The following is a 17411-nucleotide window of genomic DNA, read 5'->3' as shown; positions in this document are numbered from 1 at the left end:
ATACGCGTTTCCGTTTTCTGATTCAAGAAGTTTTAAAACATTGTCCCTCTGTTGATCTCACTACCCACCGTTGAGGAATCTTTTTTGTATTTAAAATGGATAGTTCACCCCAAAATCAAAGCTTGACGAATGTTATCTTACCTCTTATTTCCTTCTTCTTCAGGCGTTTCTTGTGTCTTTGTGATCCTCTGATGTGCCAAGCTAACAAAATTGCTGCCACCTCTGCTCCAGAATCCAACACACAATGCCCCTTTTCTCCCTCCAATGGTAAAGATACAGAACTTTTATCTGATTTTAACCATTTAATTTGAGTCCTGCACTAGCACTGTTGATTCAACTAATAAGGGCATAATTATATGACCATTTGAATCAGCTGTGCTAATTCTAGAATACATCAAAGAAGTGGACTGGCTAGGGGTACACGAGGAGAGGTTTGGGAAACACTGGTCTAGAGGAAGCAGACAGCATTTGAAATGTTGCACATCTGTGTTCCAAAAAGTGTAGCTTTTAACTTTAGGCCTACACTGTGTGTAGTCTTTACATGTAATTCTGTAATTACTAATGAAATAAACATGGTTGTAATCGTATAATTAATCTAATTTTGCAGACCACAGCCCAGAGAAGACAGACAGCTTAACAGACAGTGAGAGCACCACTCGCTCCATCATGAAGACATTGAAATGCTCTTTTAGCCTGCTGAGCTCCTCTCCTCCTATTGGCTCTCCTGTCGGCCAGCCCCTTCCCCTGCACCAAATCATTAGCCTTGTCTCCATGACGTCATCAAGGAGCTTCCGACCACACCGAGTCTCCACCTCTCCGGCCTTTGTGGAGTTTGATATGACTGAGAGCGGCTATGGGTGAGTCCACTGTACTGGGTAGGTTGGAAGTGGGATGGGTTCTGGTAGGTTTGCATAGGATTCCAATGATTCACTAACCTGATCCCAGATCTGTTTGTGCTGTCTTGCCAACTTCTATGGTCATTGTCATACAAAATGTTCTGTTGCACACCATTGATTTGACAATGATGTGTGTCTCTGTGTGTGTGTGCATGTCTGTGTGTGTGTGTTTTCAGCTGTCTTTTTCTACCATCCCTGGCTACAGTGAAAGGTGTCAATGCTGACTCCATCCCAATAGGGGGAATAGGAGGAGGTAAGACAGGAGGGGAGGGAGTTCACCTAGTACTGTATCAACTACGTTTTACTTTTAACAACTATATGTTTACCTATTTTACTTGTTTAAATGGATTTGCTTTGAAAATGCTGTATGACCTATGTTTGGTTTACTTTATCTCTGCTTGTCCCCTCTCCTCCTCCTCCTTTTCCATTCAACCAGACTGTCGTGGTTTCCCTCCGGCAGCAGGCCTGTCATATTCCTGCTGGTTCCTGATCAGCAGGTTCAGTTCAGCCTGTGATTCCCACCCGATCTGGCTGCTGTCTATAGTGCGCCATATGTCCCGTGCCGAACAGCAGTACGTCTGTCTGTCTGTCTCCGTCTCAGCCAGCGACGGATGTTTGGTCATCTCCACTGAGGAGGAGCCCTTCACCTTCCTGGGTAAAGATATGCTAAAGAGACATTGGAATGACCTAAACCTGTGCTGTAATGTTTTCTTTGGCACAATATGCTATTTACTCAAAAATACACCAATCTCAAACCAACCTCTAGACCAGGGGTGTCAAACTCATTTTTGGAGGGCCTAGTGTGTTGGTTCTTGGTGTTTCCTTTCAATTAAGACCCAGACAACCAGGTGAGGGGAGTTTCTTACTAATCAGTGACATTAATTCATCAATCAAGTCCAAGGGAGGAGCGGAAACCCACAGACACTCGGACCTCCGTGGAATGAATTAGACACGTGCTTTAGAACAATGTTCCTGCTAAGATGTGCGTGTGCACGCATTTCCTCCAGGAATGCCATGCAGAAGAAAGGCAGTGCCACACAGAAACGCAAGAGATTGAACTTCACTGAGTTCGCCCCATTAGTTTACACTATATACACTACAACACCTACACAATCAAGGGTTTTTCTTTATATTTTCCTATTTTCTACATTGTAGAATAATAGTGAAGATATCAAAACTATGAAATAACACATATGTAATCATGTAACCAAAGAAGTGTTCAACAAATCAAAATATATTTTAGATTGTTGATTCTTCAAATAGCCACATTTTACCTTGATGTCAGCTTTGCACACTCTTGGCATTCTCTCAACCTTTTTCATGATGTATCAAACAATCAATCAATCAAATGTATTTATAAAACCCTTTTACATCAGCCAATGTCACAAAGTGCTATACAGAAACCCAGCCTAAAACCCCAAACAGCAAGCAATGCAGATGTAGAAGCACGGTGGCTAGGAAAAACTCCCAAGAAAGGCAGGAACCTAGGAAGAAACCTAGAGAGGAACCAGGCTCTGAGGGGTGACCAGTCCTCTTCTGGCTGTGCCGGTGGAGATTATAACAATACATGGCCAAGATTTTCAAACATTCATAGATAACCAGCAGGGTCAAATAATAATAATCACAGTGGTTGTACAGGGTGCAACAGGTCAGCACCTCAGGAGTAAATGTCAGTTAGCTTTTCTTAGCCGATCATTCAGAGTCAGAGACAGCAGGTGCGGTAGAGAGTCGAAAACAGCTTATCCGGGACAAGGTAGCATGTCCAGTGAACAGGTCAGAGTTCCGTAGCCGCAGGCAGAACAGTTGAAACTGGAGCAGCAGCACGACCAGGTGGACTGGGGACAGCAAGGACTCATCAGGCCAGGTAGTCCTGAGGCATGGTCCTAGGGCTCAGGTCCTCGGAGAGAAGAGAAGGAGAGAAAGAGAGAAAGAGAGAAAGAGAGAAAGAGAGAGAATTAGAGGGAGCATACTAAAATTCACACAGGGCACCAGATAAGAGGAGAAATACTCCAGATATAACAGACTGACCCTAGCCCTCCGACACATAAACTATTGTAGCATAATTACTGGAGGCTGAGACAGGAAGGGTCAGGAGACACTGTGGCCCCGTCCAACTATACCCCCGGAGAGGGCCAACCAGGTAGGATATAACCCCACCCACTTTGCCAAAGCACAGCCCCCACACCACTAGAGGCATATCTTAAACCACCAACTAATAGCCCACAAAGATCTCCCCCAAGGCCTGATCCCGAGGGGGGCGCCAACCCAGACAGGAAGATCACGTCATAGCCTCAACCCACTCAAGTGATGCACCCCTCCTTGGGACGGCATGGATGAGCACCAGTAAGCCAGTGACTCAGCCCCCATCATAGGGTTAGAGGCAGAGAATCCCAGTGGAAAGAGGGGAACCAGCTGGGCAGAGACAGCAAGGGTGGCTCGTCGCTCCAGTGCCTTTCCGTTCACCTTCACACCCCTGGGCCAGACTACACTTAATCATAGGACCTACTGAAGAGATGAGTCTTCAATAAAGACTTAAAGGTTGTGATCGAGTCTGCTTCTCTCACATGGAAAGGCAGACCATTCCATAAAACTGGAGCTCTGTAGGAGAAAGCCCTGCCTCCAGCTGTTTGCTTACAAATTCTAGGAATAATAAGGAGGCTTGCGTCTTGTAACAGTAGCTTACATGTAGGTATGTACGGCAGGACCGAATCGGAAAGATAGATAGGAGCAAGCCCATGTAATGCTTTGTAGGTTAGCAGTAAAACCTTGAAATCAGCCATAGCCTTAACAGGAAGCCAGTGTAGAGAGGCTAGCACTGGAGTAATATGATCAAATATTTTGGTTCTAGTCAAGATTCTAGCAGCCGTGTTTAGCACTAACTGAAGTTTATTTTGTGCTTTATCAGGGTAGCCGGAAAATAGAGTACTGCAGTAGTCTAATCTAGAAGTGACAAAAGCATGAATTAACTTTTCTGCATTATTGTTGGACAGAACGTTTCTGATTTTTGCAATGTTACATAGATGAAAAAAAGCTGTCCTTGAAACAGTCTTGATATGTTCGTCAAAAGAGAGATCAGGGTCCAGAGTAACACCAAGGTCTTTTACAGTTTTTTTTAGAGGACTGTACAACCATCAAGATTAATTGTCAGATCCAACAGAAGATCTCTATGTTTCTTGGGACCTAGAACTAGCATCTCTGTCTTGTCCAAGTTTAAAAGTACAAATTTGGCACCCATCCAATTCCTTATGTCTGAAATACAGGCTTCCAGTGAGGGCAATTTTGGGGCTTCACCATGTTTCATCGAAATGTATCGTCCTCATAGCAGTGAAAGGTGGAGGGAGTCTGGAAAGGCATCTTGGAATCTTTGGGTTGTCTGAGAATTTATAGCACTGCTTTTGAAGATCCTTGGTTGGGGTCTGAACAGATTATTTGTTGTGATTGCAAACATAATAAAACGGTGGTCCGATAGTCCAGGATTCTGAGGAAAAACATTTAGATACACAATATTTATTCCACGGGACAAAACTAGGTCCAGAGTATGACTGTGGCAGTGAGTAGGTCCGGAGACATGTTGGACAAAACCGACAGTCGATGATACCTCCGAAAGCCTTTTGGAGTGGGTCTGTGGACTTTTCCATGTGAATATTAAAGTCACCAAAAATGTGAATATTATCTGCCATGACTACAAGGTTTGATAGCAATTCAGGGAACTCAGTGAGGATCGCTGTATACGGCCCAGGAGGCCTGTAAACAGTAGCTATAAAAGGTGATTGAGTAGGCTGCATAGATTTCATGACGAGAAGCTCGAAAGACGAAAAGACAGCCAGTTTTTTTGTAAATCGATATATGGTATTTTAAATGTTAGCAACACCTCCGCCTTTGCGGGATATGGTCACTAGTGTAACCAGGAGGAGAGGCCTCATTTTACACAGTAAATTAATCATGCTTAAAAGCCATGTTTCAGTCAGGCCAATCACATCAAGATTATGATCAGTGATTATTTCATTGACTATAACTGCCTTGGAAGTGAGGGATCTAACATTAACCTCTCTAGGGGAGGTGGGACGAAATCGTCCCACACTATTCAACAGCCAGTGAAAAATCAGAGCGCCAAATTTAAAACCACAAAATGTCACAATTCAAAGTTGTCAAACATAGGACTATTTTACACCATTTTATAGATACACTCTCCTGAATCGAACCACGTTGTCCGATTTACAAAAGGCTTTACAATGAAAGCAAAACATTAGATTATGTTAGGAGAGTACATAGACACAATTAATCACACAGCCATTTTCCAAGCAAGCATATATGTCACATAAACCCAAACCATAGCTAAATGCAGCACTAACCTTTGATGATCTTCATCAGAGGACACTCCTAGGACATTATGTTATACAATACATGCATGTTTAGTTCAATCAAGTTCATATTTATATCAAAAAACAGCTTTTTACATTAGCATGTGACGTTCAGAACTAGCATACCCACCGCAAACTTCCGGTGAATTTACTAAATTACTCATGATAAACGTTGACAAAATACATAACAATTATTTTAAGAATTATAGATACAGCACTCCTTTATGCAATCGCTATGTCCGATTTTAAAATAGCTTTTCGGCGAAAGCACATTTTGCAATATTCTGAGTACATAGCTCGGCCATCACGGCTAGCTATTTTGACATCCGCCAACTTCGGGGTCACCTAAAAATTGTATTACCTTTGCTGTTCTTCGTCAGAATGCACTTCCAGGACTTCTACTTCAACAACAAATGTTGTTTTGGTTCCAAATAATCCATAGTTATATTGAAATAGCTCCGTTTTGTTTGTGCGTTGAGGTCACTATCCGAAGGGTGACGCGCGAGCGCATTTCGTGACAATAAAATTCAAAATATTCCATTACCGTACTTCGAAGCATGTCAAACGCTGTTTAAAATCAATTTTTATGCTATTTTTCTCGTAAAATAGCGATAATATTCCAACCGGGCGACGTTGTATTCATTCAAAGGCTGAAAGAAAAAAATGGAGTAGTCTCGTGGACGTGCATCTCCAGTGTCACTGTTCTCAGCCTGTCCACTCACAAACAGAGCTGCTGTACTTAGCCCAGAGACTGCAGACACCCCATTACACTTTCTGGCGCCTTCTGAGAGCGGTAATCTGTTTGTTAACTTGGCTTTCGAAGACCTTAGAAAGGCAGGGTAGGATAGATATAGGCCTGTAGCAGTTTGGGTCTAGAGTGTCTGACCCCACTTTGAAGAGGGGAATGATTGCGGCAGCTTTCCAATCTTTGGGCATCTCAGACGATATGAAAGAGAGGTTGAACAGGCTAGTAATAGGGGTTGCAACAATCTCGGCAGATAATTTTAGAAAGAGCGGGTCCAGAATGTCTAGCCCGGCTGATTTGTATGGGTCCAGATTTTGCAGCTCTTTCAGATCATCAGCTATCTGGATTTGAGTGAATGAGAAATGGGGAGGCTTGGGCGAATTGCTGTGGGGGGTGGAGGGCTGTTGATCGGGGTATAGGGGTAGCCAGGTGGAATGCATGGCCAGTCGTAGAAAAATACTTATTGAAATTCTCAATTATAGTGGATTTATCGGTGGTGACAGTGTTTCCTAGCCTCAGCGCAGTGGGCAGCTGGGAGGAGGTGCTCTTATTCTCCATGGACTTTACAGTGTCCCAGAACCTTTTTGAATTTGTGCTACAGGATGTAAATTTCTGTTTAAAAAAGCAAGCCTTAGCTTTCCTAACTGCCTGTGTATATTGGTTCCTAACTTCCCTGAAAAGTTGCATATCACGGGGGCTATTCGATGCTAATGCAGAACGCCACAGGATGTTTTTGTGCTGGTCAAGGTCAGTCAGGTCTGGAGAGAACCAAGGGCTATATCTGTTCCTGGTTTTAAATTTTTTGAATGGGGCATGCTTATTTAAGATGGTGAGATGGTATTATGTGTACAGCGACTGCAATTAGAAGGCATAATGTTAATGTTACTACTTAGCTTTGGCTGGTGGAGGTCCTGTAGAACCATGTCAAGATAAAGCGTCCAGGGGGAAAAAGTTGTATGAAAAAAGTCGAGCGAGGGAAAAAAATAAATATATAAAACAGTAATTAAAAAGTAAAAACCGTGAAGTTGGCAGGTAGCAAAGTAACGCTAGCAACAAAGCGCACAGCAGCACGTAAACAAGTTCCCAAGTTGTGACAGGAAATTACGTCAGCAGTGATACCTGTGTGTCAGGCGCACCTTCTTGGAAAGGTTTACAGAATGTAGTCACCTGGAAGTTCATTTGTGGAATTTATTTTCTTCTTAATGCGTTTGAGGCAATCAGTTGTGTTGTGACAAGGAAGGGGGTTATACAGAAGATAGCCCTATTTGGTAAAAGTCCATATTATGGCAAGAACAGCTCAAATAAGCAAAGCGAAATTACTTTCAGACATGAATGTCAGTCAATACGGAAAATTTCAAGAACTTCGAAAGTTTCTTCAATTTCAGTCGCAAAAACCATCAAGCGCTATGATGAAACTGGCTCTTATGACGACCCTCACAGGAATGGAAGACCCAGAGTTACCTCTGTTGCAGAGGATAAGTTCATGAGAGTTACCAGCACTGAAATTGCAGCCCAAATAAATGCTTCACAGAGTTCAAGTAACAGACACATCTCAACATCAACTGTTCAGAGGAGACTGTGTGAATGAGGCCTTCATGGTCGAATTGCTGCAAAGAAACCACTACTAAAGGACACCAATGAGAAGAAGAGATTTGCTTGGGCCAAGAAACACGAGCAATGGACATTAGACCGGTGGAAATTTGTCCTTTGGTCTGGAGTCCAAATTGGAGATTTTTGGTTCCAACCGCTGTGTTTTTATGAGACGCGGTGTGGGTGAACGGATGGTCTCCGCATGTATATTTCCCACCGTAAAGCATGGAGGAGGAGGTGTTATGGTGTGGGGGTGCTTTGCTGGTGACACTGTCTGTGATTTATTTACAATTCAAGGCACACTTAACCAGCATGGCTACCACAGCATTCTGCAGCGATACGCCATCCTATCTGGTTTGGGCTTCGTGGGACTATCATTTGTTTTTCAACAGGACAATGACCACAATCACACCTCCAGGCTGTGTAAGGGCTATTTGACCAAGAACGAGAGTGATGGAATGCTGCATTAGATGACCTGTCCTCCACAATCCCCGACCTCAACCAATTTGAGATGGTTTGGGATGAGTCGAACCGCAGAGTGAAGGAAAAGCAGCCAACAAGTGCTCAGCATATGTGGGTACTCCTTCAAGACTGTTGGAAAAGCATTCCAAGTCAAGCTGGTTGAGAGAATGCCAAAAGTGTGCAAAGCTGTCATCAAGGCAAAGGGTGGCTATTGGAAGAATCTCAAATATAAAATATATTTTGATTTGTTTAACACTTTTTTCGTTACTACATGATTCCATATGTGTTATTTCATAGTTGTAATGTCTTCACTATTATTCTACAGTGTAGGAAATAGTAAAGATAAAGAAAAACCCTTGAATGAGTAGGTGTTCAAAAATGTTTGACCGGTAGTGTAGATCAATGTTTTTTCTGTGATCGGATCAACATTATATCAACCGCTTTTCAATGAAACAAACCAAAACAAATCTAAATTTGCAAGATTGAGTCTATGATTTTGTTGTAGGCAGAGCCAAAGCGCAACGGAGTAGAATTCTATTGGCTGGGGTAGCTGACTAGCAGGCTTCAATCATGCTTTTCAGATCAGAGCTGCGCTTGTGCGCATTTGTTCATATTCTTTGCTAGTTAGCGAGTTATTAGCCCAGTTTTATCTAAGAATAGAGCAGCAATGGGGAAATACGGCTTTTCTAAAAGAGCACAAAACGCGTCAGCTACATTTCAAGCTGTCTTTGAAAACCTATTCAGGTAAAAAGTTGATGTCTTAATTAAAGGGGCAGTGTTTGAAATTGAAATTGTGTTTTTTTTTACATGGGATAAAAGTAGAGACTCAGAGCTAGAAAATGGTATATCATACACTGCAGTTGAGGAACAATGGGAAAGTAATTATTCCTTGAAAGTTGATTAATGTTTAGGTACACCTACTGGAGAGCTCTTCTTTGTCTACACCAATTCAGCATCGTTCACACTCTTTTAAGCCTTAGCCCCACCCTTCTATTTAAAGAGTCACATGAGGCCATGTGGTAAACACATGCTATATCAAACAGAATGTAAGTGCATTTGTCACATGCACAGGATACAGAACGTGTAAATATACTGCTCAAAAAAATAAAGGGAACACTTAAACAACACAATGTAACTCCAAGTCAATCACACTTCTGTGAAATCAAACTGTCCACTTAGGAAGCACCACTGATTAGCAATAAATTTCACATGTTGTTGTGCAAATGGAATAGACAACAGGTGGAAATTATAGGCAATAAGCAAGACACCCCCAATAAAGGAGTGGTTCTGCAGGTGGAGACCACAGACCACTTCTCAGTTCCTATGCTTCCTGGCTGATGTTTTGGTCACTTTTGAATGCTGGCGGTGCTTTCACTCTAGTGGTAGCATGAGACGGAGTCTACAACCCACACAAGTGGCTCAAGTAGTGCAGCTTATCCAGGATGGCACATCAATGCGAGCTGTGGCAAGAAGGTTTGATGTGTCTGTCAGCGTAGTGTCCAGAGCATGGAGGCGCGAGCAGGAGACAGGCCAGTACATCAGGAGACGTGGAGGAGGCCGTAGGAGGGCAACAACCCAGCAGCAGGACCGCTACCTCCGCCTTTGTGCAAGGAGGAGCAGGAGGAGCACTGCCAGAGCCCTGCAAAATGACCTCCAGCAGGCCACAAATGTGCATGTGTCTGCTCAAACGGTCAGAAACAGACTCCATGAGAGTGGTGTGAGGGCCCGACGTCCACAGGTGGGGGTTGTGCTTATAGCCCAACACCATGCAGGACGTTTGGCATTTGCCAGAGAACACCAAGATTGGCAAATTCGCCACTGGTGCCCTGTGCTCTTCACAGATGAAATCAGGTTCACACTGAGCACATGTGACAGACGTGACAGAGTCTGGAGACGCCGTGGAGAACGTTCTGCTGCCTGCAACATCCTCCAGCATGACCGGTTTGGCGGTGGGTCAGTCATGGTGTGGGGTGGCATTTCTTTGGGGGGCCACACAGCCCTCCATGTGCTCGCCAGAGGTAGCCTGACTGCCATTAGGTACCGAGATGAGATCCTCAGACCCCTTGTGAGACCATATGCTGGTGCGGTTGGCCCTGGGTTCCTCCTAATGCAAGACAATGCTAGACCTCATGTGGCTGGAGTGTGTCAGCAGTTCCTGCAAGAGGAAGGCATTGATGCTATAGACTGGCCCGCCCGTTCCCCAGACCTAAATCCAATTGAGCACATCTGGGACATCATGTCTCGCTCCATCCCCCAATGCCACGTTGCACCACAGACTGTCCAGGAGTTGGCGGATGCTTTAGTCCAGGTCTGGGAGGAGATCCCTAAGGAGACCATCCGCCACCTCATCAGGAGCATGCCCAGGCGTTGTAGGGAGGTCATACAGGCACATGGAGGCCACACACACTACTGAGCCTCATTTTGACTTGTTTTAAGGACATTACATCAAAGTTGGATTAGCCTGTAGTGTGGTTTTCCACTTTAATTTTGAGTGTGACTCCAAACCCAGACCTCCATGGGTTGATAAATTGGATTTCCATTGATTATTTTTGTGTGATTTTGTTGTCAGCACATTCAACTATGTAAAGAAATTTTATAAGATTATTTCTTTCATTCAGATCTAGGATGTGTTGTTTAAGTGTTCCCTTTATTTTTTTGAGCAGTGTAGTACAGTGAAGTGGTTGCTTACATAGTAGCCATATCAAAAACAGAAAGTGTCTAAATTGATGGGTCATGTGAAGGAAATGCTATAACAACCCCCCAGCCACATCTACTGTAGCTAAGTGGATGGGTCACTATTGTCTTGACATGTACACATCTTAATGAAATACAATAGATGGCTGTAATCACCCCCAGACACACCTGGCTGATTTGATGGGTCATCTAATAATCCGGCAGAGGTGGAGTCTTTTGTTTAGACATGTAGCTAGCTAGCTAAACAATGAACTGGCATAATCCCAACTCATACTACTACCAATACAAATATTGTCATAGCTGTGGAAAGAATCTTCAGGTAGCTAACAAACTATGTGCAAAGTTAGCTAGCTAACATTAGGCTATAACTAGCAATGAAAATGGCTTTCTGATTCAAATAATATTACTACACAGACTAATTTAATATTTATGGATGGAATACAAGTTTGTTATTAAGGCACATGAAAGTTCACATGTTCCAGAAGGCATTTCTATAAAAAAAAAACACTATTTATAAAAAAAATAGATGTTTACGTTCAAATCCCGCTCCTGTGAAGTAGTGACGTGCAACATACGCCTAGTTTCCTGAAATGAGTCACATATAGGTTACTGTAGGCTATATCATAGAAATCAAAAGCTATATCCATGTGAAAATGTTATGGGATTTGCTCCATTGGTTTTGTTGGTAGGCCTACATTATGCTCAAATATACACAATAGACTATTTATTGGCTACTGTTTAGAACTGTAAGGGTCTTTGGCATCATTAAATTGAAGACTGGTAGCTCTCATGCTTGAAAAGGTTGTAGACCCCTGCCCTACACCCTGTGCACTTGGAAATTTGAAAGGATTTGATTGGTATAAACATTATGATATAACTTCCAACTATCTTATGACAGGGCAAGGAAGAGAGATTACCATTATTGCTTACACCAGTCAAATTCTCTCAGATATCCACAAGTGGTCTAGGGGTCAATTTGGGATTGGGGCTACGATTGCTTTGAATGACCTAATTTTAGAAAGATTTAGCAAAAGGTGGATTTTTGTCATTTTAGTTGATTACTGTTTGATCTGGACTGCAACTCCTTCTGTGTTTGATTGATTGTTGTATTAATTGATTGATGTATTAATTGCCAGATATGATGGAGCCAGAGGTGCGGCCCCCCAGCCCCCTGCCAGGTTCTCTGAGGTTCAAATGCTCCAGTCAGCTGACCCCAGGTCAGTGGCACCATCTGGCCATTGTCATGGCGAAGGACGTGAAGAAGAGCTGTAAGGTCACGGCCCACCTCAATGGGAAACTGGTGGGAGCAGCAAAGGTACAGGAGCAGGAGAGAGTAAATTCATACATTTTACATTGAAAGATGATCGAATAAACTTCTGTTGTGTTGGAGGCCATTGGCGATTTTTCCGCTGCTACTGTGAATTTTAGCTGTAGCTCATGTCATTGGTTGAAGTACTGTCTACTCCTTTACTCACTCTGTGCTGTGAAAATTCAGAGAACTCTCTATGTGTTCTGATTCACTGTCAGATGCTGTACATCCAACCGTTCCCGGGTCAGTACGTTTCCATGGAACCCACGGCGGTGATTGACGTGTGTGCCTTCATTGGAACGCCGTCTCTATGGAAACAGCACGCTTCGTTGGTGTGGCGTGTCGGGCCCACCTACCTGTTTGAGGAAGTGCTGAGTCCAGGGGCTGTAGGAGTCATCTACAACCAGGGAACAGCCTACTTGGGAAACTACCTGGCTCTACGCAACACAGGTGTTTGTCTGATCATTACCTGGCCATGGACTCAAGACCGTGTAGTCAATTTACTTAAATCTTGCAGATACTGTATAATACATTATGATTCCTTTAGCATCTACGACCCCTTATAATGTATTAGAATCATCTCATGATGACCTTGACTATATGCCAGCCATTTTGAGTCAGTTGTGTTTCCAGAAATACAGAAACATATTTGAGTCAGTTGTGTTACCAATGTCAGTTTGACCAGGATTTGTGTCTCACAATGTAATTCTGTGTGTTCCTCCAGGCTCTGGCCCAGACCCCATCCCTCTCAGGCTGGTCCCTGAGGAGAGGATCTCATTTGGTATCAACCCGGCTGTAGCAACTTTAACCACGGTAGCAGAGATACGAGAAAGCTACAACGAGGTGGACTGCCGTCTCATCGCCAAAGAGGTAAAGAGGGTCCAGCGCTGTCTTCATGATGTCCGATCAGAAATATGGGGTCCTAATAATCACCCCAAACAACCACAAACAACCATAAACAGGTAACGCAAACAACCACAAACAGGTACCCCAAACAACCTAAAACAACCACAAACAACCCGAAACATACCCTAAACAACCACAAACAATGAGAAGCATCCAACTGCAGATATGCGCGCTGAGGCCACCTGCCGGGTATTCCAGAAAGATGGTTGAAAAAATTCAGGATTCCCTGAACATAACTTCCTTCTCTTAACCTGATAAGGGAGTCTTGGATTTCTTTGTTCTAGAATGGCTGCTTCTCGTTTAAGTAATTAGGCTAAGCAAAGCACAGATTGGTTGGTCCGACTACTCGCGGGTACGCAACATTCAAAAAGGTCCTCATGTCGATGACAGAAAAACCTTAGATATGGAGTCAAAAGACAGAGTCCAATATTTCAAGTCTATAACAAGAAACAATTGTCACAACATACAATGAATATGTTCACAAATTTACTACGGATGTAATTCACCGATACACATCGGTCCCCAATTCAAATGTTTAAGATATGACTGCATTGGACCCCAAGAAAATAGATTCAAACATTATGAATCATTGATTTTGCTCATATTACTTTCTTTCTACCTAGTGAAAAATGCCTAATCTTTTGTGACAACTGATGCGCCCTGTCCTTCAGCGTCAAACTAAGTATGTAGTTGTGTTGACAGTCATTGATATTCAAGTCATTTTGCGTTTCCAGTTCCTTATATTTGAAGATGTATTATTTAGCTAATTATCCTTTCTTCTAATGCTGTCTAATCTATTTATAAAATTCAATAAATAGAAAGTTGAATACTAATTATTTTACACCATTCCCTATCTTGAATGGTATAGTGTAGTTTATTTCTTTATGAACTGTTGTATTTTATTGTTTTACTATATCTTTTTTTATTACAATCCCTACCATGTATAGTGTTGGGTATTCCATTATTCGACTCCTCTATGGGAATTTGTAATATTTAGAATAGCCATGGAGTAGTCTTGGTGTCTCGGAACATTTGGTTATCAATGTACAGTTTATCGACTACGAGAGCTACATGTTTCCCTTTTAATCTATTCTCCTTGGAGAGTGGGTACAGAACAGGATGGTGCCCTCATTGATTGTGTCTGCGCTAGGGCTGGGAATTGCCAGGGACCTCACAACATGATATTATCACGATACTTAGGTGCCATGACGTTATGTATTGCGGTTCGATACTGTGATTTTATTGCGATTCGATGTTCCAAACATACAGTGTTTCTTACCATATGTATGCTGCAGAGGGACATGAGAGAGTTATGAGAAAATTTGTTTTGATCATGGAAATAAAAGTGCTGAAAACTCCCTATTGGCTCCCTATTTAAGGGAGAACAGGCTATGAAGGAACAATACTGGAGTTTTGGTGCAGGTACAGCCTGCACCAAAACAATAACATTGCGATATTGTCAGGTTTTACCTGGAAACCTGATAGTGTGCAATGAACGAGAGAGCTTGTTTTTTTGTTTTAGTGCCCTTTGGATTGGTGATGTTTGAAAAATTATATGGTTCAAAGAAATTATGTAAAAGAGGTGGTAAACAAATCAGGGTGGTCAGGGCTGATTAGTTGAAATACTCTAAATCGAGAAATGTTGTGACTAAACAAAACAAAAAATATGAAATTATATTACCAAACCAAGATAAATGACATAAAACACAATGGAAAAAGACTTTGGAGTACCTAAATGATATCATGGGCAGAAAACCCAATTAATCTCTATCGTTCATTGAAGTTGATGGCTAATTTTTAACAAAACCTTACGATATTGCCAATCATTTCAATGACTATTTCACTTCTAAAGTGGACAAACTCAGAAGTTAAATTACAACATTGAACAGTGAACCATCCGATTTTTGTATAAAATTTCTAATAATGAATGAGAATGATTGATGTTTTGATTTTGGCCAAGTTAATAGGTAGAAAAACTATTGTTATCCATCAATAATGATAAGCCACAAAGTATAGACAACCTTGATGGGAAACTATTGAGAATGGTATCACACTGTATTGCCACCCCTATTTGCTATGTCTTTAACCAAAGCCTAAAGGAGTGTGTGTGTTCACATGTGTGGAAGGAAGCTATAGCAAAACACCCTTTCCTGGCTCTAACAGCCGCCCAATCAGTTTCCTGCATGTTCTTAGTAAACTGATGGAGAGAATTGTGTTTGACCAAATATAATACTCTTTTTCATAGAAGAAGTTAACCCTTTAGACCCCAGTAGAATTATAGAATGCTGCTGTAGCTTACTGAGGTTTTTCAAGATAAAGCTCATGTTCTCACACATTTAAAACAAACAGACATAGCAAAAAAAAGTTAACTTAGTTTTAAAGAGTACAACCTCTCTTTAATGACACCGCGTTCATGTCAATAGTGTAACACTTTGGGCTTCGTGGGTGTGGAGTCAGGCGCAGGAAGCAGTAAAATGTTTGGTACAATATGTAATTTAATAAGTACTGAAAACCGAGGAAATATGTCCAAACACAACAGGGCGAAACAATAACCCCGAAGTCCAAAATACATGTACCACAAAACATACAAAGTGACGACACGTAACAAGCCCGCACACAGAACAGGTGGCGAGGCGGGCTTAAATAATACAACTAATTACTAATGGGAAACAGGTGTAACTCATAAAGACATAACTAACAGAAAAAGGGATCGATGGCAGCTAGTAGGCCGGTGACGACGACCGCCGAGCGCCAGAAGGATAACAATTTGTTATCCTTCTGTGGCATCTCTATCAAAAATACAGCATCTCTGCTTTAATGTGACATTTTCTAAGGCTTCCATTGGCTCTCAGAAGGCGCCAGAAAGTGGAATGACGTCTCTCCAGTCTCTGGGCGAAAAACAGGAGGAGAATTTGTTAGTGGTCAGGCTGAGAACAGTGACACTGGAGATGCGCGTTCATGTGAATTCTCCATGTTTTTCTTTCTCTCTTTGAATGAATACAACGTCGCCCGGTTGGAATATTATCGCTATTTTACAAGAAAAATCGCATAAAAATTGATTTTAAACAGCGTTTGACATGCTTCGAAGTACGGTAATGGAATATTTTGAAATGTTTTGTCACGAAATGCGCTCGCGCGTCACCCTTCGGATACTGACATGAACGCACGAACAAAACGGAGGTATTTGGATATAACTATGGATTATTTGGAACCAAAACAACATTTGTTGTTGAAGTAGAAGTCCTGGGAGTGCATTCTGACGAAGAACAGCAAAAGTAATCCAATTTTTCTTATAGTAAATCTAAGTTTGGTGAGGGCCAAACTTGGTGGGTGTCAAATTAGCTAGCCGTGATGGCCGGGCTATCTACTCAGAATATTGCAAAATGTGCTTTCACCGAAAAGCTATTTTAAAATCTGACACCGCGATTGCATAAATGAGTTCTGTATCTATCATTCTTAAAATAATTGTTATGCATTTTGTGAACGTTAATCGTGAGTAATTTAGTAAATTCACCGGAAGTTTTCGGTGGGTATGCTAGTTCTGAACATCACATGCTAATGTAAAAAGCTGGTTTTTGATATAAATATGAACTTGATTGAACAAAACATGCATGTATTGTATAACATAATGTCCTAGGAGTGTCCTCTGATGAAGATCATCAAAGGTTAGTGCTGCATTTAGCTGTGGTTTTGGTTTTTGTGACATATATGCTTGCTTTGAAAATGGCTGTGTGATTCTTTTTGGCAGGGTACTCTCCTGACATAATCTAATGTTTTGCTTTCACTGTAAAGCCTTTTTGAAATCGGACAGTGTGGTTAGATTAACGAGTCTTGTCTTTAAAATGGTGTAAAATAGTCATATGTTTGAGAAATTTAAGTTATAGCATTTATGAGGTATTTGTATTTCGCGCCACGCGATTCCACTGGCTGTTGACTAGGTGGGACGCAAGCCCAGGGAGGTTAATATTTCACAATGTCACTTTAGTGTTTGCATTCAGCCTACAACATGTCATGGATCTTCTGGAAGCATGCCCCATCCTGCAAAGTGGCACAGAACACTTAGAGCACCCAAAGGAGCCTGCTTTCAAATTAGTTACAACTCAGTCCACACGCACTGGTGCCGCACTCTTGGCTCCCCTCTTCATGCCACTGTAGCCATATCACAATGTGAATGCACAAGCTGCATTTTGAATGCCTTCAGGGACCAGTGTCTGCGGTTTCTAGGAAGGGGATTTTGCAGGGTCCCCCACACAATGTACTTATTTATGATGACAATGTTGAGCTTCCCCCAAAACACATACTTCCACTATTTTCAGCCTGTGCGTCCAACATTGTAATAGCTCCTCAATTGGTCAAGATGGTCAACCTTGGCCATTTTCTTGTTGTAATCCATTACAAGCTCTGGAACAGATATAACTTCCTACCACTTTTTAAAACGACTTACTTTT

The 17411-nt window shown here is 42.1% G+C and overlaps 1 protein-coding gene across 2 annotated transcripts in view; it reads left to right on the top strand.

Annotated features, from left to right (window-relative positions):
* wdfy4 (WDFY family member 4) overlaps positions 1 to 17411 on the top strand; it is a 195701-nt gene that overhangs the window by 40336 nt on the left and 137954 nt on the right. For both annotated transcript variants that reach the window (XM_029697915.1, XM_029697914.1), the window contains exons 18-24: positions 164 to 267; positions 608 to 857; positions 1073 to 1149; positions 1333 to 1551; positions 11885 to 12063; positions 12276 to 12507; positions 12782 to 12927. In XM_029697915.1, the coding sequence (XP_029553775.1) occupies positions 164 to 267; positions 608 to 857; positions 1073 to 1149; positions 1333 to 1551; positions 11885 to 12063; positions 12276 to 12507; positions 12782 to 12927 (1207 nt within the window). The remainder of the gene's footprint in view (positions 1 to 163; positions 268 to 607; positions 858 to 1072; positions 1150 to 1332; positions 1552 to 11884; positions 12064 to 12275; positions 12508 to 12781; positions 12928 to 17411) is intronic.

Source organism: Salmo trutta, chromosome 18, assembly GCF_901001165.1.
Source record: "Salmo trutta chromosome 18, fSalTru1.1, whole genome shotgun sequence".
In the NCBI taxonomy this organism is placed as follows: domain Eukaryota; kingdom Metazoa; phylum Chordata; class Actinopteri; order Salmoniformes; family Salmonidae; genus Salmo; species Salmo trutta.
Note: the sequence above shows the minus strand (reverse complement) of the source record. Positions and strands in the feature narration are given on the sequence as shown.